General features: G+C 39.3%; 1 protein-coding gene across 2 annotated transcripts in view; it reads right to left on the reverse strand.

The window, feature by feature from the left end:
* scube3 (signal peptide, CUB domain and EGF like domain containing 3) overlaps positions 1-26,825 on the reverse strand; it is a 96,829-nt gene that overhangs the window by 13,815 nt on the left and 56,189 nt on the right. Inside the window, exons 5-9 of one of the 2 annotated variants that reach the window (XM_011477411.3) lie at positions 21,236-21,382; positions 19,065-19,181; positions 14,588-14,635; positions 6,077-6,193; positions 4,678-4,800 (exon numbers count right to left, since the gene is read on the reverse strand). In XM_011477411.3, coding sequence (XP_011475713.1) covers positions 4,678-4,800; positions 6,077-6,193; positions 14,588-14,635; positions 19,065-19,181; positions 21,236-21,382 — 552 coding nt within the window. The remainder of the gene's footprint in view (positions 1-4,677; positions 4,801-6,076; positions 6,194-14,587; positions 14,636-19,064; positions 19,182-21,235; positions 21,383-26,825) is intronic. The other variant, XM_011477412.3, reaches the window with a different exon arrangement.

A 26,825-nucleotide genomic window follows, 5' to 3' on the forward strand; every position in this document is an offset into this window, starting at 1 on the left:
TATGTTATGCGGCTCTCTGGGGTCTTCATAGCCCCCTCCAACTCTTTGGTCTAAATCTGCCTTGTAAGGTTTGATAAAAGAAGCAAAATTAGATTGATGACATGTGGAATTTTTTTTTTATCATCATCAAGGTCTTCTTTAATGTCAGTAACAGTCGGTGTCAAGCCCAGGCAGCACGTAATGGGACAGAATGGGGGTGTACTAACATTTTTTGGGATGTCTAATTGACTCCTTTAAGGAAAGTTCCCAGGGTTTTCCCAGGAATATTGTGCTTCCATCTGCCACATCTGAACCTCTTCGGGATTATTAGGTACAGCCAGGTTTCGTCAAACAGATGAGGCCCGGTATCTCACAGCAATTACCACAGCGAGCTTGAGTAACTTTAATGAAAGCGGGAAGACGGAGTGATGAAAACTTGCAGAAATACTACATGGTAACGCAGCACGGATACGATTTTTCAAATTTTGTTTCAAAGTGGGCACAATCGTTCACAGACAGTTCAGCTGCACTCAATCACGGAGGTTAATACTTGGCAGGCATGTTGGCAGGGCAGTAAAAACATAAAAGATGTGGTGTGATGAAACTCTTATAAAGTGATTGATTTATAAAGGTGTACAAAGGCTTTGAAGAATAGCCATAAAAGCCCACTCAAAAAGTTGGAAAAACCTGAAGGGTGTTATTGATTTTGACATCAGCTCCACCGTATCTTGAAATATGGACCAGTTTTGACCAAAACATGGCCGAACATCAATCTAAAAGAACATTTAAGATCTTGTCGCAGTGTTTCTACAAGTAAAGGAAGTTTTAAAAAAAAGTCAGAACAGTCATTTGCTTGAGTTGATGTGAATGTAGAATGGGCTGGAAGACAAAGGCAACTTTTAACTTAAGCTCTGCAAAATCCCTTATAGCTACATTACCTAACTAAAGTAATTAAAGCTGTGGGTTATAATTACTTTTGCATTCAGGGACAACAGGGAGGTGAGTTATTTGACAACTGCTAAAGCCTTAAGCCTGTAACATTCACAGGTTGTGCAAAAGACCACAGCATCTCAGGAGAGAGAAAAAGTCAAGATGGCAGCGGAAAAAAAACCCTCACGAATACACAAATTCTGGGGCTGCAACAGTGTTTGTCGTTTTATTATATGATCATCAACCTTATGAAGCCCAGTTGGATGGCTACTGTCTCATAATATGCATAAATATAACAGGAGATGGTACAGCATAAACTAAACTGAATGCGTATTTCAGTCCGGTGAGGCAAAAACGGATGACCTCATCATTAAAGGACACCTGAAAGTCCCAAAAGAACAACTCCACCCCCTGACTGTTAGTCACATGCCCCCGTAGGGCTCAACCCTCATAAGGGTGCTGTAGGTGTTTGGGTTTTCAGGGCTAAAGGGGTAATGGGTGAGGGGCTGCATCTTAAGAGGAGCCTCAGGTGTGTCTTGCAGTTCCCTTGAGGCTTGTGAGTCCACCTCATGAAAATGGAATGTACCATTGTTGTGCATGTTTAACATAAAAAATTTTTGGTAATGACACACACACTTAGGATGTACAGGTGAAGCCATTGCAGGGCGCCCTTTAGGCAGCACCCCAGAGATTAGTAAGGTGCGTGCACTGGCTCCTTACTGTCTGTGTGCAAAAATGCTGCATGAACGGAGTGTGCACATGGTAAGTAATCACTCGTAAGAGGATGCCCAAACAAATTATGCTCTGATTGTCTTATTTCCTCTCTTCTAGCAGCCAGGTTGTACACGAGGGACACGTGACGAGCATGAACAGCACTAACAGGCCGCTAGCACAGAGCACAGGATTTTGGAGGTGGGTTGAAAAAATGAATAATCTGTGCGACACATCTGTCTTACCTAGTTTACCCTTACAGGTTGTAAAAGTGTTTGTGTGCATAGATGAATGGGCCATCTGAGAAGATAGAAAAGTGCTATACAGGTATACACCATTTACTGTTTCAGGCTTAACATAAAAATCAATAAAAAAAAGCATACTTCTCATTAACTTCTACCCTAAAATTTGACAAAGCACCTGTCAGAGATAGATGTTTCCACAAAAGGAAACAGAAGGTCCGAGCACCCTGATTTGGATTAGTACCGTGGGGAAGATAAGGAGGAGTGGTGGATGAAGGAATGCTGACAGGAGCTCATCAGACATGCCCCATCCTGACTTATGGACCACGGCCTACTGACAGCGGGGAAACACCATGACTGTTTAAACCACGATAAGCACATAGTTCAGCTTTCACATCTCAACACCTTGAGGAGGCAGAAAAAAATTGTTTCGCTGGAGAAGAACACGATGACAAACAAATCAAGCATCTACATTTGGGTGCATGCTGGCCAAATGGTCTTCTCCTTTAAGTAATGTAACCTGGTGATGTCACAACCGTGTCATTAGGATTATTTTAAAAAAAGAGATAGAATTTTGCTCCATATACAGATAAAATTATTCTAAATTAATGATTTCTATTTTAAAAGGAATATTTTAAAAATAGGGCTTTTGTCCAACTTGTAGTTTTAATAATCTTGAGAAACAAGAAGAAAAAAGTTTAGATATGATTTATCTTTCCTAAACGCAAACAATTTTAGTTAAAGATGCACTCCAATGTAAATTGTGTTTTTGGCATTTTTTCCATGTTCTTGTGGGATTTTTCTGATGATGTGGTACATTTGTAAAGAAAATTAAGCTTAGAGTTGCATTTCTTTATCAGGAGCAGACGAAAAAGTGCTGTGAGTATGTGCTTGTAATGTAGAAACTACAATAAGGCAATTCATTCCATTCTGATGCATCCACTCAAAAACTCAGGTTGTCATTGTAAATAACAAATTTTTCTCAATCGACCTACCTGGTTAAGTAAAGGTTCAACAACTTGTAGATGAGTGGATCAATCTACATCTTTGTTTTCCTCGTCTGCACAGGCATCTGGCTCAAAACTGTAAGGCTGGATAGCTCTGTTATATCTTTCCAATTTTGTTACACTGCTAATGTTAGCTTGGGGTTGTAAGTGGCTGTAAGCCAGCGGGAGAGTGTGTAAACAAAGGATGATGGGAAGTGGGTAGTGGAAGTTGGTCATCACCAACGGTTCCGCCCACAACTCAGTGGCAAATTTCTAATGAACTCCTCCTGCTCTGCAGAAACTATGTGCTAGAAAACAACGCAGGTTTTCCAATTTTGGCTTAAGACAGCACAATGATAATTAAAAGATCTGGGAGTGGTTTTGAGATAGATCAAAAGATGATTAAAGTGGCACTTCTAAACTGTAATTTTTCATTTTTTTACATTTTCAATTTGATTAAATCTCTATCTACCATTCTATTCATTCAGCGTTTGGTTGGAGTAGGCAACCACGTAGACTTTATAAAGGGTAGTTAAAAAAAAAATTGTTTTTGTGGTTAGCTTTTGTTTAGTTTCGCAGATTAACTTATTATTAGATTAGAAATATTGATGAAAGCCTTTAACAAATTTAGCAGAGAGAAAAAAATAGTTTCACTGCTTTTGTTTTGTTATTTTAGCAAAAACACATCACACAACAACTCACAACACAATTGCCTTGACCTCCAAAACCTGCTCCTCACTGTGGAAAAAACAAACATTACATCATATTTGGCAAAGATATACAAATTAAATTTTCATTTTTTAAATCATTATATTGTTTATTTTCATCATTATCTTCAAATGTATTTGTTGTACGTCTCCCAGTTTTGTGAAGCATTCAGTACTAATCTTTTGTAATAAACACATGAGTCCCCAGGACAGAACAACTGTGGGAGATGCAGAAGTAATATACTGAAGTAACTCTGCCTACATAAACCTGGGCTATGATTCCACATGAAAAAACAAGGAGACGAAGAGGAGAAGTCGAGAGGCAGACAGGTGACTCAGCGTTATGCGTTTTAGTACATTTGGCAACACCTCTCCCACACCAAGAGGAGTCAAGCGCTATCACAATCCCTGTGTCCAGACAAAACACACAAGTCCAAACAAGGACATCTCTGTTTCAGCTTTGACCCAACGCACGGCCGAGTTGTTTAACACTCGGAGCCACAGAAAACAAGCTGCGATTCAAATTCTTACAAGCAAAGACCACATTTTCTCAGTTATCTGTGGCACTGCAGCACAATAAACTTTGTATTGTTTGGCTCCACATAATGAGGAAAAGGCATCCTACCACAAAATAGTTTTGGAAAGACACAAAAGTGACTGCAAATTCGAGTGACACTGCACTGACCACATGTGGTGTTTGAGTGCTGTGCAGGGAGCGGCGCGATTGACCGCAACGACTCTAATCACACTGCATGACACTGATGTGTGCCAGGCTGGGTTTCGACTGACCACATCAATGAGGACCAGAGTTTAAAAAAAAGTGTCATCTGTTTTTCCACTTGGGGAGGGCCTCCAGAGCTTGTACATTCTTGTCTTTTTTGCATTAGACAGTTTTCTTGAGGCCCAAGTCATCGAAAAAAAAAAATGTAAGGGAGGTTTAGGAGCTGAAGCCAAAAAATAGTACCCACCTGTGCCAACTCATAAAAGAAAAAAAAAACACTTATTCAGCAGCTAAACACTCATGGCGTCCACCAAATCATAAAACGCGCAAGAAACTTTCCAAACAGGAAAAATGTGACAATTTGTGTTTTATTTCAAAGTGGCATTGAATAAACTGCCTACCTTGGCAAGTCCTTTCATTGGTCAGCAGCTTGTAGCCTTTCTTGCAGCTGCACTCGAAGCTGCCCACCGTGTTTCGGCACACATGATCACACCCCCCGTTGTTCAGACGGCACTCATCGATGTCTGCGGGGAGATTATCTTCATGAGGTTTGGGAAGATCAAATCACTCAACACAACTAAAAATGAAAGAAAATTCAATTTGCGGCTCATGGTTTCTTTTGGCAACTGGGTGCAATTATAACAAGCTGTAAAAACAAAGGACATTTATGTCTCTAGTTAGCACAGAGCGGCCCGTGTGAACATCAGTGGGATCTGCAGCGACACTCATTTGGAGTTTTGTTCTCTGGCCCCTAACGGCATTATTGTTCTAGCATCAGCTTTGTTAAAACTAAATGAGAGGGTGGAGATGTCTGCAGAGGAAAGGTAAAAAATAAAAATAAAAATTAAACAAACACAACTATTGTGCACTGCACTGAACGGCAATGTCGCTCCCATAAAAGTCAGGAATGAGGTTCAGCAGACAGCTTGACTGATCCTTAAATTGACTAAAATCACTTTTCATGTGGTTTTTATGGGCTGTAGCTCTCACACAGTGAAGCGGCACAGCAGTCAATTCAAACTCATCATTTTTTCATCTTTATCCACTCGCTATCCTCATGATGTCTGCAGCCAGCACTCAATCACTTTGACGTGTTCGACCTTTCATGGAATAGTTGTCTGCTTTGGTGAAGTTTGTAACAGTTCTGATTAGTTCTGAATCCCCATTACAAATAGAACATCTCTCTGAGGAGCGGAGGTCTCCTCCTAATCTGGTCACAATATATTCACCAAAAGAAGAGGATCAAATAATACTTCATCTTTGTTTTCAGCCTGAAGATGTGCTTGGGTTCAGGCCGAATCTTGTCTTCTTGTACCAGAGTCGCCTGTTTAGATATCCTCCCAAACTAAACTGTAATAATTCATTTACACTGGCCTTGGCAAGGCACGTTCAAACAAGCACTTCCAATAAAAAGTCTTTGTAAACACGCAAATAAAAAACTCTCATGTTCACGCTTTGCTACCCAGGTTTCCAGGTCTGTTTAATTACAAACATGTATTGAAAGTTAAATCAGGTTGAACCTTGACCCATCAGGGACTCGGATTTGGTGGTGACTTTTGTCAGTTTTGCAGTTTTATACAACATAACATAAAAAAAGGCAGCACAAATGATACTGCTAACCCTAAACTGCAGAAGAGCAGAAAGTTAAAGCACACAAGTTCACTGAACAATGAGGCTCATGAAGTCTAGGGGAAAAATAGGTGTGAATTTGAAGAACTAGTTGCTGTTTGTGTCTATTCTTAGTATCTATAACTTTGTGAAACCAGAGCATGACTGCGACACAAGTGATGGGTAAGTTACCTTTGCAGGTTTTGCGGTCGGGCTGCAGGGTGAACCCGACAGGACAGCTGCAGCGGACGCCTGTCACTGAGTCGTGACACGTGCTGTCACAGCCACCGTTGTTGACGGCGCAGGTCTCTGTAGGCAAACAGTCAGTCAGACAAAAAGCATCAGACGCTGGTGACGCAGTCTCGACTCAGTTTTGGAAGTCGCTCATACATGCATGATGCTGCAAAGTTAAAAGACATGCCATTAAAACATCCAGCAGGTTAGTTCTGTCAAACAAGACGAAGTAAAGGAAAAGAGGGAAAGGAACAAAGAGACAATGAAATATAGAAAAGGAATGTTTTTATTAATAAAAGCGGATTGAAATGTTAGAGGTAGCACAGCCAAACACAGGTTTGCAAAACATTTCCTCTGAGGATCTATAAACAGGATTGCTCTTTTATGGTCAAATGGAGTTAAAACTTTCAGTAGTCCCTTCCACTGCAGGGCAAATGCTTTCATCCATTGGAAAGTCAAATTTCTTCCCTCCAGGCACACTCAAAGAAAAACACCTCTTTTTCCTAATTTCAACAAAACCTTCCAGGCATTTTGGGGACAAAAAAGCAATTTCAGCTACCTGACACCTGCGCTAGCTAAACTTATTGGAGAAAGTCAAACTAGAATAGTGAAGGTCTCACCTCTAGACAGTGACAAATTCACAAAGACTTCCATTTTAAAAAGTACAGGGGAAACTTGCTCCCACAGCAAAGACCAGAGGGCTTTGTTTTTTTCTTTTTCTTTTTCTGAGCTTTAAAGTAAACCTTACATGCTTTTGGGTAAGAAAACTAAAACATTATTTGGGAATATACAGTACGCAATACTCAAACATGGTGTATCTCATTCTCAACAACTAATGCTACATTCACACCAGCCTCTGCAATGTGTGTTCGAGCGACCACTGTCAATAAAAAGTAAAATGTGTAAATCTGCATTTTGGGCTTCCGCATTCAAAACTCTCACATTCACACATCGCTAAAAAGTTTCTATGACCGCTCACGGACAAAACGTGAAGCCATTGAACGCGTGTTGAAAGCTAAACCGGGTTGAAGTTTGACCAATCAGAGATTTGGATTTGGTAGCGACGTATGGATGGCACCTCTTTCAATTCACGAAAGTGCCAACCGTTTAAAAATTGATCGTAGAGGAGAAATGAGTAATTGGCTGGAATTATATGACACCCAGTCTTTCATGTATTGGATTAGAGCCGTGAAAGAAAAAGCCTTGAGCAAGATTCAGAGATTTGCAATCCTTTGACGTTTAGCACCAAATCTATTCCAACTGTAGGGCCATGCACCAGTATCGGGCGGCGACAGTCCAGCGTGAACATCATATCCTAAACGCCCATTCAAGAACGGACTTTTAGTGCGTCAGCGTCACATGCCCGGTGTGCATGTAGCATAAGAATTATATACACCTACTATACATGCAACAAATCTCAATTAAAAGGATAAAACCTTATGGATGACATCAAAACTGTAGGGTCAGATGTGACCTTTTCACACAAAGAGTATTTTGTGCAGCATTAGGTTTTGTGGGATTAACATGATCCAATATTATCAGATTACAATTTAACACAGAGGATAGGGAATTTGAAATACATGTTGTAGTTTAACATTTGCTTAAATATTGGTTTAAAGCATTCTACAGTCCTTTCACGTGTTGCCTGCCCACTGTAAGATTTTTAACAGCAGACTTTTCCAAGTATGTATTTTTCTATCTCATTAATATTTCATTATTTCCATGAATATGCTTTGGGTAGGAAGGAGAAATGTTCCTGTGTTTATCAAAGCAAAATCCTACGGAGCCCCTAAAGGGCCATTGAGGAAAAAAAGAAATGGAGGGAAAAAAAATGTTTTTGAAGTAAAAGAAAATATTTTTGAATTAAAAAAAAAAACTGATGTGCACCTGATACTAACTGGTGCGCACCAGTTAGCATCAGGTGGCACCAGGTAGTATCAGGTGTGCACCAGTTATTATCAGGTGCGCACCAGTTAGTTTCAGAAGATATCGGATGGTTGACTTGCTTGTTCATTGTGCACAAAGTAGCTACAGTTGTCTTGAGAATGGCTAAAGTTGAGGATATGAACCTTGTAAACTTTCTGAAAACAGGAAAATACTGGTGCGCATCTTTTTATTTTTTTCTACTTCAAAAATTATTTTTTTACTTCAATTTTTTTTTTCATCAATGGCCCTTTAGGGGCTCCGTAAAAATCAATAAACTCAAACTTTAAAATCTTTTTTTTAAAACAAAAATAAAAAGAAGGAAGATTTGTAGTCTTAAGACCACAAATAGGAGACAAAAAAACTAAAAACAAATTACTGTAAAACATGTCAATGAAGGCTAGGATCTTTACAGATCCGAAGTTAAAAAAAAAAGTTTTATTTATCCTCCTACACACATTGATGTAACTAGCACAAAGCCAGGAAACCAAAAACAGAAAAAGAAAACTCTAAAAAACAACAAAAGCAGTAAAAGACACACTACAAGGAAAATGGTGTTTTTGGTGTTTTAACATGTTCTTGTGGCATTTTTCTAATGATGGCGTTCATATACAAAGAAAATTGGGATTAAAGCTGCTTTTCTACGTGTTTGATTACATAGTGGTGAATGAAGAGCAGATGAAAAAATGTCAATAGAAAAAGATGATTGGATTGGGATTTTAAACAGTAATACTCAAAACTTTTTAAAGTGACTGAGTTGCTTACATGTTCCTAAACTGCTTTTGCATTTCAGCAACATCCCAAATAACTAAATGATGCAACATTATTCAGTTTCATCGCAGAAAACTTTTTTTTAACAATTTTTTAATTTGTTTTCTCCTGCATCATGAAAGTAAAACTTGCAAAGACCATCTTTGCTTCAATAAAATATCTGTTGATAATGCAAAAAGTAGTTAAATGCGATAACACACTACTAATAACATAACATAATTTATATAAAACTAATACTGGCTGGAAAAAACAAATGTTACAGACAAACCAACCAAACCTTTCTTTTTTAAATGACCAAAATGACGTCACCAACTACACAAAGTGAAAATTGAATTGATATGAGCTTTTTATGACAACTAATTATGAATACACTGTGTTCTGATGATGAAAACATTGATGGTTTATCAAAAAATACCTGTTTTTGTATAGAATTGTTCAAACGCAATGCATTGTGGTCTAAACTTTGCAATGCATTGTGGGGGGGGGGTGCAGTGGTAGGGTGCCAGTGTTCGCCAGCGGAGCCGGCAAGTATTGAGTAGTGAAGGAATTCGGACGTAGCCTGGGTCTTTTTGAAAAGAAATGATTCTCACTGAGTGTAATGACCTGGAAATGAACTGAGTGCTTCCTTTGAAAAATGACATTGGACTCCAGAAAATTGAAAGGAAAAGGAGGTCCAGTACCTCTTTTATTGCCTTCAGCATCGTACACATCACCTTTTCCTTTCTGAAAGGAGAGACGATGATCCAATCTTGTGCTGCATGGATTGGCAGTCAAAATAATAAAAGCAAACATATTTTTTCTACTAAAACTTTTTTCTAAACTAATCAAGAATTCAGACTTTACCATTTCTTGCTGTTGTTGTTGACAACATCAAGAAATAGTTCTTTGTTCCGTTTAGCATTAAGGCCTGTTCACACCGGGACGAATTTCGCCCTCGATTTTCGCCGACGTTTAACGCCTCGTGACTAAACAAAGGGCACCAATGTGAGTGTGCACACCGACGCGAAAAAACGCCACGCGTCAAAGCGTCACTTTTTAAAAAACGCCTCGGGTTCGTTTTTTTGGTTTGAAGCGTCGCGTCGAAATCTATTCGACCAATGAGAACGGCGCTTTTGCACACGTGTCTGGATCCTCTGAAGTTACAGTAAAACACAACTTGGGGGCGCTCAAACACAAAACTGCCTTGCTGAGCACACATACCAGCAAAGGAGATAGACGGCGAGTTGCATCTACACAGCCGCGAAGAAATAATGACGGACATTCTAAAATATCCCCGAACCAAGCACCAGTTGGAGCTACTGGTGCTTGAAATATTCATGTTTTCCTAGTATGATTCTGACAAGCGTGTAAATACTTGCTTTCTTCTTCTGAGTGAAAAGCAACTTTAAGAAGCGTAAAGTTGCGCAGCGCCACCTTGTGTACAGGAGTATTTCTGTTTTACATTAAGCGCCATCTAATGTCAGGGAATGAAATTGCATGTTCGCTCGGCTCATCGTCAGCGAAAATCGCCTGGGTGTGAACACAAAAAACGTGGCGAAAAACGCTGGCGAATAACGCCTGGCGAATATTCGTCCCGGTGTGTACGGGCCTTTACACGTTTACATGTATTACATGATGCAGCCAAAAGGACACTTGTTTGTCGTCCATCTACAAACATTTTTGTTTTAGTTTGGAGCAATGCTGTATCAGTTGACGGTTGTGTGGTTGATGTGGCTGTAGGAAAAATTGGATAGAATTCTGCAAACACACAGAATTTAGTTTCTGTTAACCTCATGAGGTTTGCCAACAGGGTCAAGAAAGGGCATCAGGAAAAAGGATCAACGTAATTAACACTACCGTTGTTTGAAAGGTGGGTTAAAAAAACAGACGAATCTAATAAAATCATCTACCTAATAAAAGGTTTGTTCATCCATTTAAGTTTAAACATACTGCAAAAAAGAGTTCAAGAAAGACTTGAAAAATAGGTTATTATATAAAAAAGATATGAGGTTTGAAAGATTGGAACAATTGGGATGCATCACCTATTAAGCAACATGTTCATGTGGCCACTTCCAATGAAAAGTCTGTGTAAGAGCGTAAATGCATGTTTTGGGATTCTGAGCTTAAAAGCCATTGTGTTCATGCATAGCTACGCAAAAGTTAAACTAGATTGAACTTGACCAATTGGAACAATTCATGGAATATGCAACAGTTTGAAAATTGATCAGAAGAAATCAATTGCAGTTTTTTCCTGGATGGAATTATATGAGACCAAATCTCTCATTTATCTGAATAAAGTTGTGAAAGAGAAAAAGCCTGGAGAAAGATTTGCATCACTTCGACATTTTTCACCAAGCCTCTTCCAACTGTAGGTTGTGCTAATGCTAATGTATGTGCTAATTAAGCAGTAGAAAAAAAAAAAGGTGTAGCCCCTCCCAGCTCGTCTAGTGTGAACACCATGGGCTAAACTTGCACACGTTTCGCGCATCCTTGAATGTGTATAACATGCCCGGTTATCTGTGATTTTACAGTTTGGTCACTTTTGAATTTCTTTTTCCAGAGTTTCTGTTTGTACTTATTACATTTTCTATTTCTTTTCCATATTTTTTTTTAAATTAATACTAGTTTTTTTCTCCAAAAAAACAGACTCCCTCTTCCAGACACCATAAGATTGGATTGCTTCTATTTGAGGTCATTAGCTTCTGTTGTTTACAACTTATGAAAAGTTGGGCGTCTCTGTTTGACCTTTGAATTCAGAAACCAACATTCAGAAATAAAATCGTTACAAAAATTTTTTTATTGGGGAACATTTGCTTTTTTCTGCCTGCAAGAAGTGTTTTTCCCATCTAGAAACATACCTACAATGACACTAATCAAAGAGTGACACCTCAGTCTTAAGCTAGACAACGGCACAGCATTGTGGGTAACTATAATTACAAAGTACGAGCAGAGACCGTTGGCAGACGAGACAATAAGACGGTGTTTCAACACAATGCTTAGTTGGCTGCTATCTCATCAGCCTGTAATGATCATGTGTTTAGAGAGTGAAGAAACATTTCTGACATTATGGTTTTGTAAAGACAAAGGAGACTCACACACTCTGGTACGTGTGTTTTGGATTAACACTAGCACGATCTACTGTGCTCTGGTTTGAGATGCACAATTTCAAATATTGCGTGCACAATATTTGTTCTCAAAAAAGGTGCAATTCGTGCTTCACTGTGGGCCATAGAACATATTTTATTTCAAATCTTTCTTGTTTTACTCAAAGCCCATTCAGAATGACCACAAACTCCTGACATCAATGGAGAGGGAATGGAAGCTTTTGGTGAAAAAGAATATGCTTAGAAAGCTACAGGGTCATTCAGCAGCTCGATTAAAGCACAGAGGTGAACTATACTCTACACGTAACAATAAATATAAGGAGACAAATCTGTCACAGCTGTGTCCAAAATAACTCTAAAGATGCTCCTATTTCTACGGGGAAACTAACGGAAACTAGGGCACCATATCTCGAAATAGGCCAGACTGTATGGAGGGAGCTACTCGGCGGTAATGAACATGCACTTGCAACAAATAGTTACTTGAAGCACTCTGACTGTATTTTGTCAACAAACAGGCTTCTTCTTTAAAAAAAAAAAAAAACAGTCATCCTCCTTAACTTTCTTATTGTATAATTAAATCGTAAATCTCTTTGATGTATCAAGGTTTTTATGTCCCTACAGATTTATGAGTTCGTTTTTTCCTGGCGTCGTTTCGATAAAAACGCTGTTTATTTGAAAATTGGGCTGAATTGCATTGGATGATATAATGATATAATCGAGTTTCACCAACCCTCCCATCTCCACTGGTATTCAGTTTGCTGCAAATCTACTGAAACGGGTGGTTTTGCCAAAAAAGCCATGAAGGAACTCCACAGATTGATGAGGAGTTCTTGATTACAAGTTTATGAAAAAGTATGCCTGGGAAGGCTCTGGGCTTTATCTTCTTGTATGAAGTAAAACTTTGTCATGGACACTTTATTGGCTCCCTGGCTGCAGCTAATAGGCCGTGATGAAGGAGTTTAGAAACACCACACACAAGTGTTTTAAACAGTGCAAGCTTCATTTCGTGTATTCCAGTCATATCAAAACACAAATAAAGAGAATATCTTTGGTCTGACTCCCAACGTGGTTAAACTTTGGATGTCTGCAAATTCAATCTGCTTTTGGATGGATGCATCAATAAACAATAGATCAGTCACAGTGGAGTGATATTACAACTTGAGATATTGGAGCTGTTTTATCTTTTGAACTTGAACTTGCATGTGTTGCATTTTTACAAGTTGTTTGTGCTTTTTAAAAAAAAAAGTTTTTAGATCACTAGAGGGAAAATAAAGTGTAATCCATACCTGCATTATTCAAGGAAACCACCAATTTTAAATTTTAGAAACTGTAAAAACAAGCAATTTTGTGTTAGAAAATCTTTTTTCTTTCATTTATTTGCCCTAAGTCCTGTATTTTTCTAATTTATGCTTGTTTTTTTTTTCTCATTCATTTTGTTCCTTCCCCTCATTTTTAATTTTTTGGGAATACAAAAATTCTGCTTCATTGAGGATAATTGAAAGTAGTTGGTCAAATATTTTAAGTTTGGCACTTGAAACTTGTAAACTCATACTAGAAAAAGACACACTTTAAGTTTCAATCAAGGTTGCTTTAGTTTAAGAAAACACTTCTTTCAGTAATAATCCAAAAACACTTAAAACTAAATACAAAAACTAGGAAATGGTTTATGATGGTGACACTCAATACAAACTAACACAAATCAACCCTCTGGGCTACAGCAGCGTGTAGATACTTTAATGTTTGCCCATCATTTAAAGAAATAAGCATAGCCGTTCAGTGTAAGCTGTATTTACACGTCACAAATTGTGTTTGTTTAGAGATAAATCTGAATTTCAGTGAACTTAACAACTGATTACATTGTAATTATCAATGTTGTAACTTAAACACATCGAGGAGGCAAGAAAATTGTTGTGCAGACTGCCTCCTCACAACACCTGGTTGTAGTATCAGATTAATTTGAGACTCTAAAGTTAAATTCAGTCTGGAAACAAACCTCAGATGGCCCCAATTCACTTTCCTATTCAGCATTAACAAGCTATTGACCTTTTGAGTTACACTGAACTTAAGAAAAATGTCAACCAGGTTTCAAAATTGCTTTTCAATCTGTACTATATTCTTTTTTTATTTCACTTTTTCTAATGATCTTAGATATACATTTTTTTGTCATGATAAAACAGTTATCACAACTAAAGTCTATTAATTTAAATTAGTACTGTTATGAATTATATAGCCAGTAACAGGACATATCAGTGGTTATTATTTTGTAAGCTTAATCTGTTTTCAGAGCAAAATAAATCTTTGCTGTTTTGTTTGTATGTAAAACCATTAATGACACCGCTACCCTGTTTGACTGGGATGCATAAATGACAGGCGTCAGACACGGGAGGCTAAACCCGATGAGACCTGGAGCATCTCATCCCCACCTTTCCACTGTAAACTGCTCACTCTGCAGATCAGAGGCTCCCTGTTTGCAGCTGTGTTTTGAAAAGGTTCGGCTTGACGCAGACAGTGGCTGTTACTGAGAGGGCATTCACAGAAGAGGAACGTAGTGCAGAAGCCAGAGGTCAAAGGTCAGAAGGAGGGCTCCTCATGTGGTGAAGGGAGGGGCCTGATCAGAGTCTACTCGGTTAGCTTCCTGTATCCCCCACACCCACAAGCCCCTGAGAAAGGAGCCAGATGAGCACATATTTACCATTAGGGAACAGCTGTGGGGCTGCCTGGGACTGGACACTCCTCTCCCCTGCATGCACACACACACACACATGCACGTACACATTGTGAAAACACCACATTAGTTCTCTGTGCATTTGAACTGCACCATATATGTGTGAGGAAACATTAACTCCACTTTATCCCCAGCTAGTGAGGCTTTATGGAGGAATAACTACCTCACACTTTAAATGGGATAATGCACTCACACCTGAGTTCTGCTGGTAGAGGAGGATGCAAGGAGAGCGTGCAGCTGCACCACATCGTGAATCAAACGCTCTGTCTTCACAGCAGTGAAGAGTCTTCAGCTAAATAGGTGGAAGACAATCTTGTGGAAATACCAGCTAAAACACTCAGAGAATGTCTGCAGCAAAAAGGCAAGGACTCAGAAAAAAAATCACAGCCTTTTCTCCATCTGAGTCATTTCGGTGAGCTATCTTAAACTGTTCCTGTTACCTCAGGCCTCCTGTCAAAATGGGAGGCATGATCACATCATCCCATTTAAAGTTTAATTGTGCCCCTCAAAAAAAAAACCCAAGACACTGTAAATGATTCAGAAACCACCAGTTTGTAAAAAAATAGAGAAGGGCATATAAGGTCTAATGTTTGATTTATAGGTTTGCCTGCATTAAACAGTTTTAAACTTAATTAATGTCTGTGTAGAAAGTGATCAAGACATGGATAATATAATACTGCTGCAAAAGGAAAAAATAAAACAGCCTTTTTTTTTACTGACAGCAAACAACAGCAATTATGTGCCAAATTCTGACTAGAAGCCTAAAAAAAATGAAGAAAGAGTGACATGTCAAGGCAAAAGTGTTACTTTGCAACATGCAGTCATGCAAATCAAAGTTCCATACAATGCAGACAAAGAGCGTTTTGTTGTCTGAGTTTGAAATGAAGCTTTTGCTAGTTAGTATGAGCACTGCGAGCCTTGACAGACAAGACTGAGGAGTGGTTAGTGCTGCAAGTTGAGGTCAGGGACAGCCACACTCACTTCTGCTCTTTGTGGGTGTCTTTCATGGCCAGATTACTGCAGAATTTATGCTGTTGGGCTGTTGCGTCGAAACGCCGTCAGTGACCCAACCATTCAATGTGTTATCACTAAGGACCTTGTCAGAACATATTTTAAAATATTTTTTCTAAGAAATTCAGTTTTCTGCTTTCGTTCCTTTAAAGTTGAGCATCAAATGCATCCACAACATACACAGTTTCCATGTGGAAGATTAGACATCAAAAACCTTGAAAGTCGGTCAATTTTTCTTTTAAAATTTAACCTGCAAATGCTTGAAATGTGTTTCCAAAAACATTTTTTTTTCTAAATCCCCCATGCCCTGTACCTGCAACATCAGTCAGTGTGAGGTAAAGAGGTATCTCTTTTTTTTTCTTTTTCAGGCACGAAGCAGATGTTTGTGCCACAAAGACAGCCCAGTTTACTTCTGCTGCCATCCAGCATCAAGAAGCAATGACTCCCAGCAGTTTGAGGACCGGCCGCTGAGTGATGCATCTGAACACACCAGACCACCCGACACGAGCTCCGCTTGTTTATATTATGGACACATGCCAGTGGTAAACAATTATTTACGTGCATTTGATGCACGCACGCAGGACACGTACTGTATGTTTGTGTATTTGTTTATATAGCGCTCACTTTGTATCAAATATATTATGCATCTCTCCAGCTCGTCTTGTGGCCAACTCTTCAAATGACTGAACCCTGAGCATGCCTGCATCTGCCTGCTATTTGTGAATGTTTATGATTTGCTGTGCTAACAGCATGAGTGATTCCACATGACGGCCGCTTCTTTCTGATATTCAAAGTTACTGATGCAAGCACAACAAATAAAACAGATTCTTTTTTTTTTTGCGGACGCTTTGGTCAAAAAAATCTTACTTCAAAGAGTCTGTGTTTGTGCGTATTATGTCTGGGAGACGACAGTGTGCATCTGTATGCTATCCATGAAGGCCTTGTGGACACACAAAAAAACAAAAAGAATTCCACTTACACTCTGCACAGCACCAACAGAGGCGGTACAGACGAAGAAAACAAATGAGTGAAAGTGGCAGATTGCATACCAAACGACCTGCGTGATGGACTGGTGCGCACAGAAAAAGCCTAGCAGCTACAAAGACACAACAATGACGAGGCAGAAGCTGTTGTTTGATCAAGTATAGCTATGTTTTGGGGCGCTGAATATGAATGCATCCTGAACATTTCCAAATGGGAAGCAAAGGGGAAAAAAGGTGTGTGTTTTCACTTTGTGTGGTTTCTATGGATACCCTTCACGCTCTCACTACATCACTGACTATTTCTGAAAGCGTTGGCTGGGAGGTAATTATCACTTATGCAAATAGAAAGATGCAACACGTACAGCAAAGAACTTACTCTTACGCACTTCTGGTATTTCAACCCACAAGCCAAGGGGGAATCACTAGTTTTAGGTTTAAAATGGGACAATGACCTAAAGTCAAATGCAAGTTCTGCATTTGATGCTTTTAAAAGGTTCTTATGGCATTTCTGAGTATTTCTTTATTAAAATTGTTGTGAATCAGGGGCAGTTGTACGGCTGGATAGCTCAGATATTGCTTGCCATTTTTGTTGTACCACTAATGTTAAGTTAGGGTTATAAGGGGCTGTAGGTTGGTGGGAGAGTATGTAAACAGGTGAGTGACGGTAAGTGGGGCATGCTTACTTTGCGCCAAAGGTCCCGCCAACAACTCAGAGGGGAATTTCTAATGAACTACTGGGGTTCTCTTGGCAGAGTAACATTTTTATTGGGGTTTTATTAACAATCATATAGTCTGAAAGATGGAGCGCCCACAGGCTGGCCTCCACTCCGACAGATTTTGTGGGGGAAACCAGAGACTCCAGCTGGCAGACGGATCCTTGATCTGGCACGCCAAAGCTCCCGTGCATTTTTTTCTGCCTTCGTGAGGCTGGCATAGACATATAATTTGTTTGTGGTATTATCTTGGCTAAAGAGGGTAAAACAATAATTGCCAGGTTGGCTGACCAGATCCTGACTTGGGTCTGGCTGTCAGTGGAGCTTTGGTTGCAAAGCTGTTCATGAAAGACCAGGACATTAGACCAGGAAAATTGTTCTGTCAAACCTAACCAGGCAGAATTTATTTGGAATTTCTAAATATCTCATGAAAAGTGTAAAAAGGTACCTAAACTGAGCAAACTGGTCTGGTAAACCCGAAAGTTAAAATTTAATAGAGAAAGAGGCTCAATTTTCCCAATTATTAACAAGGCCTGGAAAAAAGACAGATGCCAAAAAAATAAAAGGTAAAGTTGCTTCTGTTTGTACAGCTTCAACTTTCTAGAGAGAACCAGAAAAATCTGAAGTTTTGAAAGTTTCATCTGCCATGAAGTCAACACGGAATCAAGCAATGTCAAATCTGTTGCTGATGAATCCCAAAATAAGAAATTTAATAAAAGGGAAAACTGGCTGCAACACAAGCCGGTAATAGAAAACTTTTAATAAAGCATATGGTGTCTGAGAACAGAAACTCTTATTAGCTTCAACAGGTAGCTGAGTAAAAAAAAAAATCATATGAGACTGGCTTAAACAAAAAAAAAGCAGTTTTGGTGTTTAATGTTGAGTAAAACCAAATAAAATGTTTGTGTAGAATAAAATTAGTTTAAATACATATTTGACTAAACTTAATTTAAAGCAAATGTTATAAATTTCCTGATGTAAAAAAATCTGGAGTAACATTTAGTCTTACTAATGGTATGTTTTTGATCTGTTCGCCTTCACAATAAACCACAACCCCACTTCAAATCTGAAAAATCTTTGCATCATAAAAAAGTTAATAATACCACACACATCAAACAGAAACATGTCCAATTTAATCAGTCACCTTTACACTTGACCAATTCTTTCTTTGTTTAATGCCTCTACACTTTTTAAGGCTCATTTAATTAAATGTCTTTATCAGAGGGGTTCAATAATCATGAATTGCTAAAGGATTTTCCCTCAGCCTGTGTCTGCTGAAGCAAACACAGATAATTGCCAGTGGAAGGTTAGGTCAGGTGTGAGTTAATCCCAGGCAGGAAGCTGTGGAGGAAATGACCCAAAAGCCTCTAGAAGGTGTGCGTTTCTGACATGGCGAGGGAAAAAGAGAGGAAAGAGCAAAACCCAGCCGAAAGTTGGAGGATGGAGAGAAGCAAGAACGAATGCAATGGTGATGAGGTTACTAAAATAGCAGTAGGAGGCAAAAAAACAAAAGCAGAGTGGATGGTAGCCTTTTGACCTTGTATGTCACAGATCAAGAGGAAAAAAGGAACACAGTTGCTGTAATACGACCTGTTTCTCTGCCTGCGTTTTACCGCATAAACATCATTTCAAAGGTTAAAAGTTAGCCGTGAGAAACACAGCGTTAGGTTAATTCTTTTTATTTTGCCGTTTTTGGGGTTTTTTCCTTGGTAGCTGTATCAGAGTGAGACGACTCACCTACACAAGTTTTTCCATCGCTGTGCAGGACAAACTTCATGTGGCACGAGCATTTGGGCCCATTGTCGGTCTCCTCACAGATGTGCTGACAACCTCCGTTACCATAGTTACACGTCACTACGGAGAAAACACAGACGTTACACAAGCTGCAGTTACAGTGGATGATACAAAAACATTGTAGCATTTTAGAACAATTTAAAATAAAGAAAAGAATCATTGTACAATAAAAAAAAAACAAATATTTTTGTCTTACATTCCATAGCATTTTGTAGAAACTTTTATTTGAAGCAACTTTCAAATAACTTTTTCAAGAAGTTAAAAAAAGAAATGAAAAAAGAGGAAAAGAAACATTTTTGAATGGTTCTACATTTTTGTTCTTCAGAAATATAACTGCTCAACAATTTGCAGCTGACAAGGATAACATAACATTTCTTAGCATCCCTCCAGGCTGATGGAATGTTTTCTCCTGACAAATAACAATGACAAATATTTTATACATTACTTTTTTGTTTTAATTTTAGTTTGTTGCCTAGCTTTTGGTGACATGTCACTCTGTCTTTTCACTGCTCACACAAAAGGGGGAGAGGTACTTTAATGTTTTTCTTGTGCATGTGAGTCATCCCTGTCATTCTGCCTTCATGGTTACACTGTTTTGGAAATGAATCTACATGAATTTTAGCAGAAGTATAAATGGTCTTCTTGGTAGCGTTGTATTTCCTGCTGTGTACAGTAGCAATTTTGCTCCATTTCCTAGATACAGATTGCTCACTCAATCACTCACATTTCTTAACAGCATGCACCGAGCAGAGGACTCCGTTTTGGATGAGACAACCAGCTGCTGGTGCACGATTTACACAATTTGAATACATCAGTGGTTTAGTTCAAAGATCCACTTCAATGAAAGTGGTGTTTTTGGTCTTTTAACATGTTCTTGTTATATATAAAGGAAAATAACCTTAAAATTACATTTCTGAGTGTTTCTTTATGCAAAACATTGTGAATCAGGAGCAGATGAAAAAAATCCCCCTGAAAAAGATTGTATTTTTATTTTGCTCCAATATTGCTCGCCAAGCTAGCGGGAGAGTATGTAAACAGAGAACTCTCAGTTTCGTGTTAGGGAAAGAGGGAAGGAGGGTTGTTTTGCACCAACAGTCCTGCCCACAACTCAGAGGTGAATTTCTAATGAACTCCCGCTGCTCTGCAGAAACTATCTTCAAGGAAAATGAAAGGCTTTTGGTTTGGGCTGACAAACGGCATAATAAAAAGTTAAAAAGAAACACTGGGAACACTTTGGAAATAGATCACAAGATGAGAGAAGTGGGACTTTCAGGCCTTACATGTTGACAAGCTAGTGGGCATTAGTAAAACAACAGAAGACACCTCCTTTTATGCAACATGGCTGTTCCTTTGGAGGGGTTTGTGTACAGTACATTCGAATAGGGTTAGACATATGGTGTCTGTTTTGCAATAATATGGTGCAACCACTGAGCACAATTGTGTATGTAAATGCATGTTTTTCCAAAAAAGTTTAACAGGTTACCAAATTTAAATGTCTTTGTTTTTCATGATTTTAACTGGTTGTAAAATGAAGATAAATGTTATTAACTTGACACACTTCAGTTGCACTCACATAACTGGAGAGCAACTTCGAGGTTTGCATTTCTATGTGGCACTAAGTACAAGCAGCATTAACTTTGGCACTTTGACACTTCAGTGATGACAGAATGAAAAAGAGCATGATCGAGTCAGGGATTCCATAGCCGTCCTGTCTACACCCTACCATCCTAACACCTTTTACCCTTTTCCTGGGCTGTCACAGGAAAACTATAGAATAACACTTCTCAAATCCCTATCCAAACACAGACAAATCCCCTATCAACCCTGGCCCCAGCTCTGACAGGATGATCTCCGTTGCACGGCAACAAGAAGTGTGTGCTGTCTGTCAGAGCAGTCCCCTTCGAGTAACCTCCACATTTGCCCCGGCTGCATAAATGATCCTTCTTTATTTGACTTCTATTTAAATGGACTATTCAGGAGATTCGTCACAGCGTCCATATTAACTATACAATATTTGTAAAATATGTGCAATGCTCAGCAGCGGTTTTCTAAACTCTTGATGTCCTCCTGCGGTCCTGTTGTCCTTTTGAGCACAAGATGTTAGGGTGACTTACGTTTGCAGTCCTTCATGTTCCGAGTCAGCTGGAATCCAGGTCGACATTCGCAGGATATGCCACCTTTTGGTGCTTCCCTGCAGATGTGTGCGCAGCCGTGGTTCTTGTCCATGCAGGTGGGCCCCTCCTTTGTGCCTTCTAGGTGCACTGTGAAGGAAACAGGCATGACCAGCATAAAATGGTGAGCTCCTCACAAAGATCTCACACAGTTTTTTTTTTTCTCTTTAAAAACCAAAGACCATTTAATAAACAGAGTTTAGTCTACAATGAAATAATCCAAAAAAATGGCAAACTGTTCAGATGCCTTTCACGCATTCTTCTGACCCTCTGCCTCATATGCCTACTGCTGGTGACTGACGTGCCCAGTACCCTTTCAAAAAGGTTCAGGCACTTGTTGGAACAAGCTCATTCTATTCAGGCAATAAAAGGAGGCTGCCAAAAGAAAGGTTAAAACTCCCAACAGGAGTAGATCCCCTAGACCTGTAATTTTAATTGAGGCAATCCCCCATAAAGTAAAGAGAGCAAGAACAAAGCACCGAAAAAGGCCTTGGTTTAGGAGGCTGAGATAAAAAGTGATTGCTGTAAAGCAGGGGTGTCAGCATTAACCTCCGTGAGTCATCACAGATGAAGTATTTCTTCACGTATGTGGCTAAAGTAGATCAACGCAACCAGAATAATAAAAGGAAAAAAAAAAACCACAGATGTTACCCAACATGCACCTGGAATAACCCGGGACTTTATGTAATGTTTTTTAACACACACTCCCAACGGGTTTTGCTCTGCAGTCTTCACACGAGTGGACCGATCCGTGATAGGCTGTTGCTGCTACAGACGTGGTGGCAAACCCTGGCTCTTTGGCTCATTATAAACCAAACCAAATTTTTAGTTTCGCCGTCTCTGCTGGCGAACGGGGAGGTGGGGAGCGAGAGGACATCTCTAATAATGTCTCATTAAATCTGCTGTGACACTGAAGGGTGTTTGGAGGTCTAACTTCTTTAATTAGCCAACTTTTCTGATTTATATTGAATCATTTGCATATGTGTGTGGGAGCGTCAGCACACGGCAAAGCTCATGTAACCTTGCTGTAAAGTGTAAATGAAGTGGAAGTTGTGAGCTGTCACGCTGCAGATTAATGCTGTTGGTGAAAAGGTTGTAAAGGGAAGTGAACAAGCTTTTCACAAAGCACATGCTTGAATTACTCATTTGTACGGTTGAATTTTGCCCCCAAATAGGTGTGTTTGTAACAGGTCTAAGCCTGTGATATGAAATGGCTTTTTATTCAAAAGGTTGATTTTAGGAATTGTGTGTCTGCGCTTAAAAGAGCAGATCCTCCTCACACTGACAAATCTGACCTCCTGGCTGTCCATCACTTAAGGGTCTGTCAACAGGTGTCAGCAGGTCACACAATCCTCTCAGACTTTCCTGTCAAAACTGTTGATGTGAGCGTCAAAGAGCAACAACAGCCTTTTCCTGCTGCGCCATGTTTCCGAGCTGAGCAACCACTGGTCCTAACAGCAAAGTAAAGCAACAACATAGAAGCTGCTTATAATGACTTGTTGGTGGTTGTGTGAATGCTTAATGTGAATTTCTGTGATCTCTTCCTCCAGCTGGGTGTTTACATGCAGCGAGAGCAACAAGCAAACATCTATTGGCCTTAGCGGGGATTGGATTTTTTTTCATCCAGTCCCCAGAGGGGCACAGTTTGCTGAGCAGGGTTATATTATGCACCTCGAGCCTCACTTTTCATTTCCTTGTCATTTTCTCCAGCCGCTTTTTGCCACTTTTGCAAATGAGATGCTTAAGGCACAACCTGGGCCTTCATCTCTCTGAGGGCCCATTCAAGCCAAAGCGTTGATGCGACTAGCCTGTTCCTCGACCCAGTTTTCATCCAACATATGCAATTCCCTCTTAACATGCTGCCAGAGGCCTTCAGGTTTTTTTTTTTGTTTTTTGATATAAAAAAAAGAATAGAATCAGCTATTTCCACAATTTTAATCATACGTTCAACTGTAATTAGTCATTTTATTCATCACGTGAATATCCTGCATTTAAATTAGTGATAAGAAAGAAATAAAAACCAAGATATGAACCCAAAAATCTAAATAAAAAATGTCTGAAATCACTAAAAACTAATAAATAAATGAGAGACTTAGCTACTTTGTTTTTGTATTGTTTTTAATTTTTTTATTTTTTTTGCCTTCCACTGTCAGTGCAATTACATCAGTCCAACAAAAGGACTATCTTTGTGATGAATTATTCAGTAACCTCTGGCACGAGTGAGTGTGAAAGTCGGGTCTCAGGGTTAGAAAGTAGAAGGTAAAAATGTGAGCCTGTGAATGCAGGAAAACATCATGCAAATGAATGACCGCTGATTAGAAAGAAGACCACATGTTGTGTGACTTCACATTGTGGTTTGTTTCATATAAACTGCAGAGACTTCTGAAAAAAAAAAACAGTGTTTCCATGTGTCAGACTGCACCATTCTCGGCTGTCAGATCTGTTTTGCAGGATGGAAACTTCACATAGATCATGAAAATGACTTTCATTTTACTTATTTAACATCCACTAATGGCTCTCATCAGTCTACAGTGACGTATTTTCCTCTGTTTTGATGGGAATAACGGTTTACGTTTGGCTTTTCTCTATCCATGTCCCATTTCTTCCTCCAAATTCTTCAAGTTTAGTCACATTCGATGATTTTTGCTTTCACTATTTTCCTTTCCTGTTTTAATTATTTTTTTCGAGGCTTAAACATTTTTATTTCAGATACAGTCAACATGTTTGTTCCCCTCCTACATCAATTTCACTTCTACTGGACTCGGCTAACAGAAAACGAAAAAATACTCTGAGACACTCATAAACCTTTGTTTGTTTGTTTTTTTCTAATTCAAATCTCTCATTGTAGTTGCATTTCCTGAAAACCAGGCTGGTGCATCAAATATTCAACCATTCCATTTGTTACTTCAAACAGCTTAATGTGAGAGCGGCGTTTTTATTTCTGCAAATGAAGCAAATGCAAGGCAATCTCCGAAACATATTTTTTTTTTCAATTGTACAAATTTCTGCAACTATAAATATAAAAAAAGAAAAACACTTAAAAATATGACATTTGTGTTAAAACCAATTGCCTTGCCTGTGAGTGTCTGCTTCCTGCTCAAAAGTTTGGACAGAAAAAGCTGTGGTAAGATTTCGTTGTCAACCAATGTGGATTTGGGATTTTACAGAGTTTCACACTGCCAGGAACCCTCCCGGAGAAATAGGAATACTAGATTCAAAGAGTGCGCTCTTCTAGTCCCCTTAACTTTTGTAAATCTCTTGGGACCTTTGAACCAGACACTTGGATTTTTCTGCTACCAAAATCTAGTATAAAATGAGCAAAATAAGAAACTAAAGCTGGTTCTGAAAATTAGACAATTAAAGAACCAATACAATGGGCTCTAATTACCTCATATCATTGACAATGAGCAATAAAAACTTGAAATTCAAAGCTTCCTAATTTTTCTGTGCCAGCTTCATTTCCATCAAGCAAAAAAGAATTCAATTTTTCTCCAATTAACAGCTTCATTAATTACACTAAATTAATTTTCTTTTTTCTTTTTTTTACCAACTCTTACAATTTCTTTGGCTATACTTAAAACTTTGAATTTGAATTACTCTAGGTTAAACTACTATAGGCTTAGACTGCTGGCCGGGATCCCTTATAACACGTTTTTTTTCCCAATCTTCTTCATTTTAGACCTGTTCTGCCTGATCTGATTATAATTATACATGCATATTTCATTAATGCTTTCACTAGCTCTTCTTACTTTGGTGCATATGAATTTCCTGTTCTTGTGCGTCTTTTCTTTACTTTTTGAACACAACTGCTCACAGCAGATGATCAGCTCTTACTGACAGTTTCCTTCTTTCAAAGGTTGTTTGCTTCCACAGTCACCCAACTGCTTGCTCTGTATGGAAGATGACTCCAGACATGATTAAATGCATCACTCAGATTGGCATTTATTAAAGTACTGGGATCATCAAGTGGCTCTATTTGTAAGAAACAGGATTGAATCAATCAAAATTTTTGAAAATATATATAGTGCAAACGACTATGGTGCAGGCAATAACTCCTGTGATCTTCAAACAAAAGAAACAAGAAGACCTCAAGTTCTTTAGCATGGCACTACAAGCTCCTTTAAAGCCAAAAATCCATGCAATGGAAAGAGGGAAACAAAGAGACTGAAGTGGTGGAAGGCATGCCAAGGGTTTATAGTCTACACTGAGTGCAAGGAGCAGTGAAAAGGGGGCTCATGGTCCGTGCTGAGCCGCTGTCATACAACTGAGAGGGGAGCCAGCCCCCTCTACGCTGGAGAACTTTAAGCAGCTACCTTATGTTGGGTGGATACAAAGAAAGAAAGGGACTTAGAATGTAGCCAACACACCATTAAAGCAGCATTCCTTCCTCCTAGATAATGGGCCCTTAAAAGTTTTAATGGGAGGATAAAAATGTCAGCGCATGGAAAGGAGAATGAGGGGGAAGAGCGGGATAGGGTTGAGCCAAGCCGCACCACAGATGGTCAAACTGGGCAGCCAGTCGGTCAGGAGACGACCCCCTTACCCAGCGGCTTTGGTTGAAGCGAAGAGAAAGTCTATCCAAGTGCTACTGTTTAGTTGTGTGGCGTTCTAAAAGCCCCAAAAGCTTCATTGGAGCGGTTCCTTTCCCCCTCTCTTTTAAAGAGGACTCATAAACAACCAGATAATGGAAAAGACAGCTGTATTTTTGGACTGATACACACCTCTGTCAAAGCTCATAATCTACAGCTTGGTCTGGTTTCCACTGTTGGGATGCTGGAATGATGCAAAACGATGAACTTCAATCAGTCTGAAGTTATAAACATGTAAAATAACTTCTCCAAGGAGAATATTTCACTAGATCATATCCTACACTTGAGATGGTGCTTAAGAGTGTATGTAATGTGGAATCAATGTGTGTGCACGCTCAAAGTTGCTTTGAAATACGTGCTGGATTGAAATGCAGCTGTATTTGCATAATATATGCCTATAGCACCTGTATTAATGTGCCTGCCCATCTGTGTCACAGACAGGTATGCAGAACCTGCAGAGTTTGTGCCACTCTACCCTGCTCACTCTATCAAGGTCACCTCTCTGTGCTCTCCCAAAGGAGCCGGGCACCCTCCTGAGAGAAAAAAAACGACAGCCCAGAAGAGCACAGTCTGGCTGCAACAAGCTTTTAAAGCACAGGTAAGGAGGACTGCTGTTTTTTTGTTTTTTGCTTTCAAAATCAAAGCATCTGGAAATGGTGTCCGTCTCTGCACTTTTTGCTGCCTGGTCAAAGGTGGAGGTTGGTGTAGGTGTGGAAGAGTGAAAAGAAGAGTAGATGGCATAGAGAGGACACAGACAGTGAGAGACAAAGAACAGAGTAGACTTCAGAAAAAAAGTATGTTTTTGTCTCTGCACCTCAAAGCATTCGCTCCACTTCTTTAGAATAGGAAAAAAAAAAGTCTGGTTATATGGTTGGGCTGGAGGGCAATGGAGCAGCACCTTCTGCACTTGTAAAAACAGGTCTTTGGTCAATGCACAGACAGGC

Source organism: Oryzias latipes, chromosome 7, assembly GCF_002234675.1.
Source record: "Oryzias latipes chromosome 7, ASM223467v1".
Lineage (NCBI taxonomy): Eukaryota > Metazoa > Chordata > Actinopteri > Beloniformes > Adrianichthyidae > Oryzias > Oryzias latipes.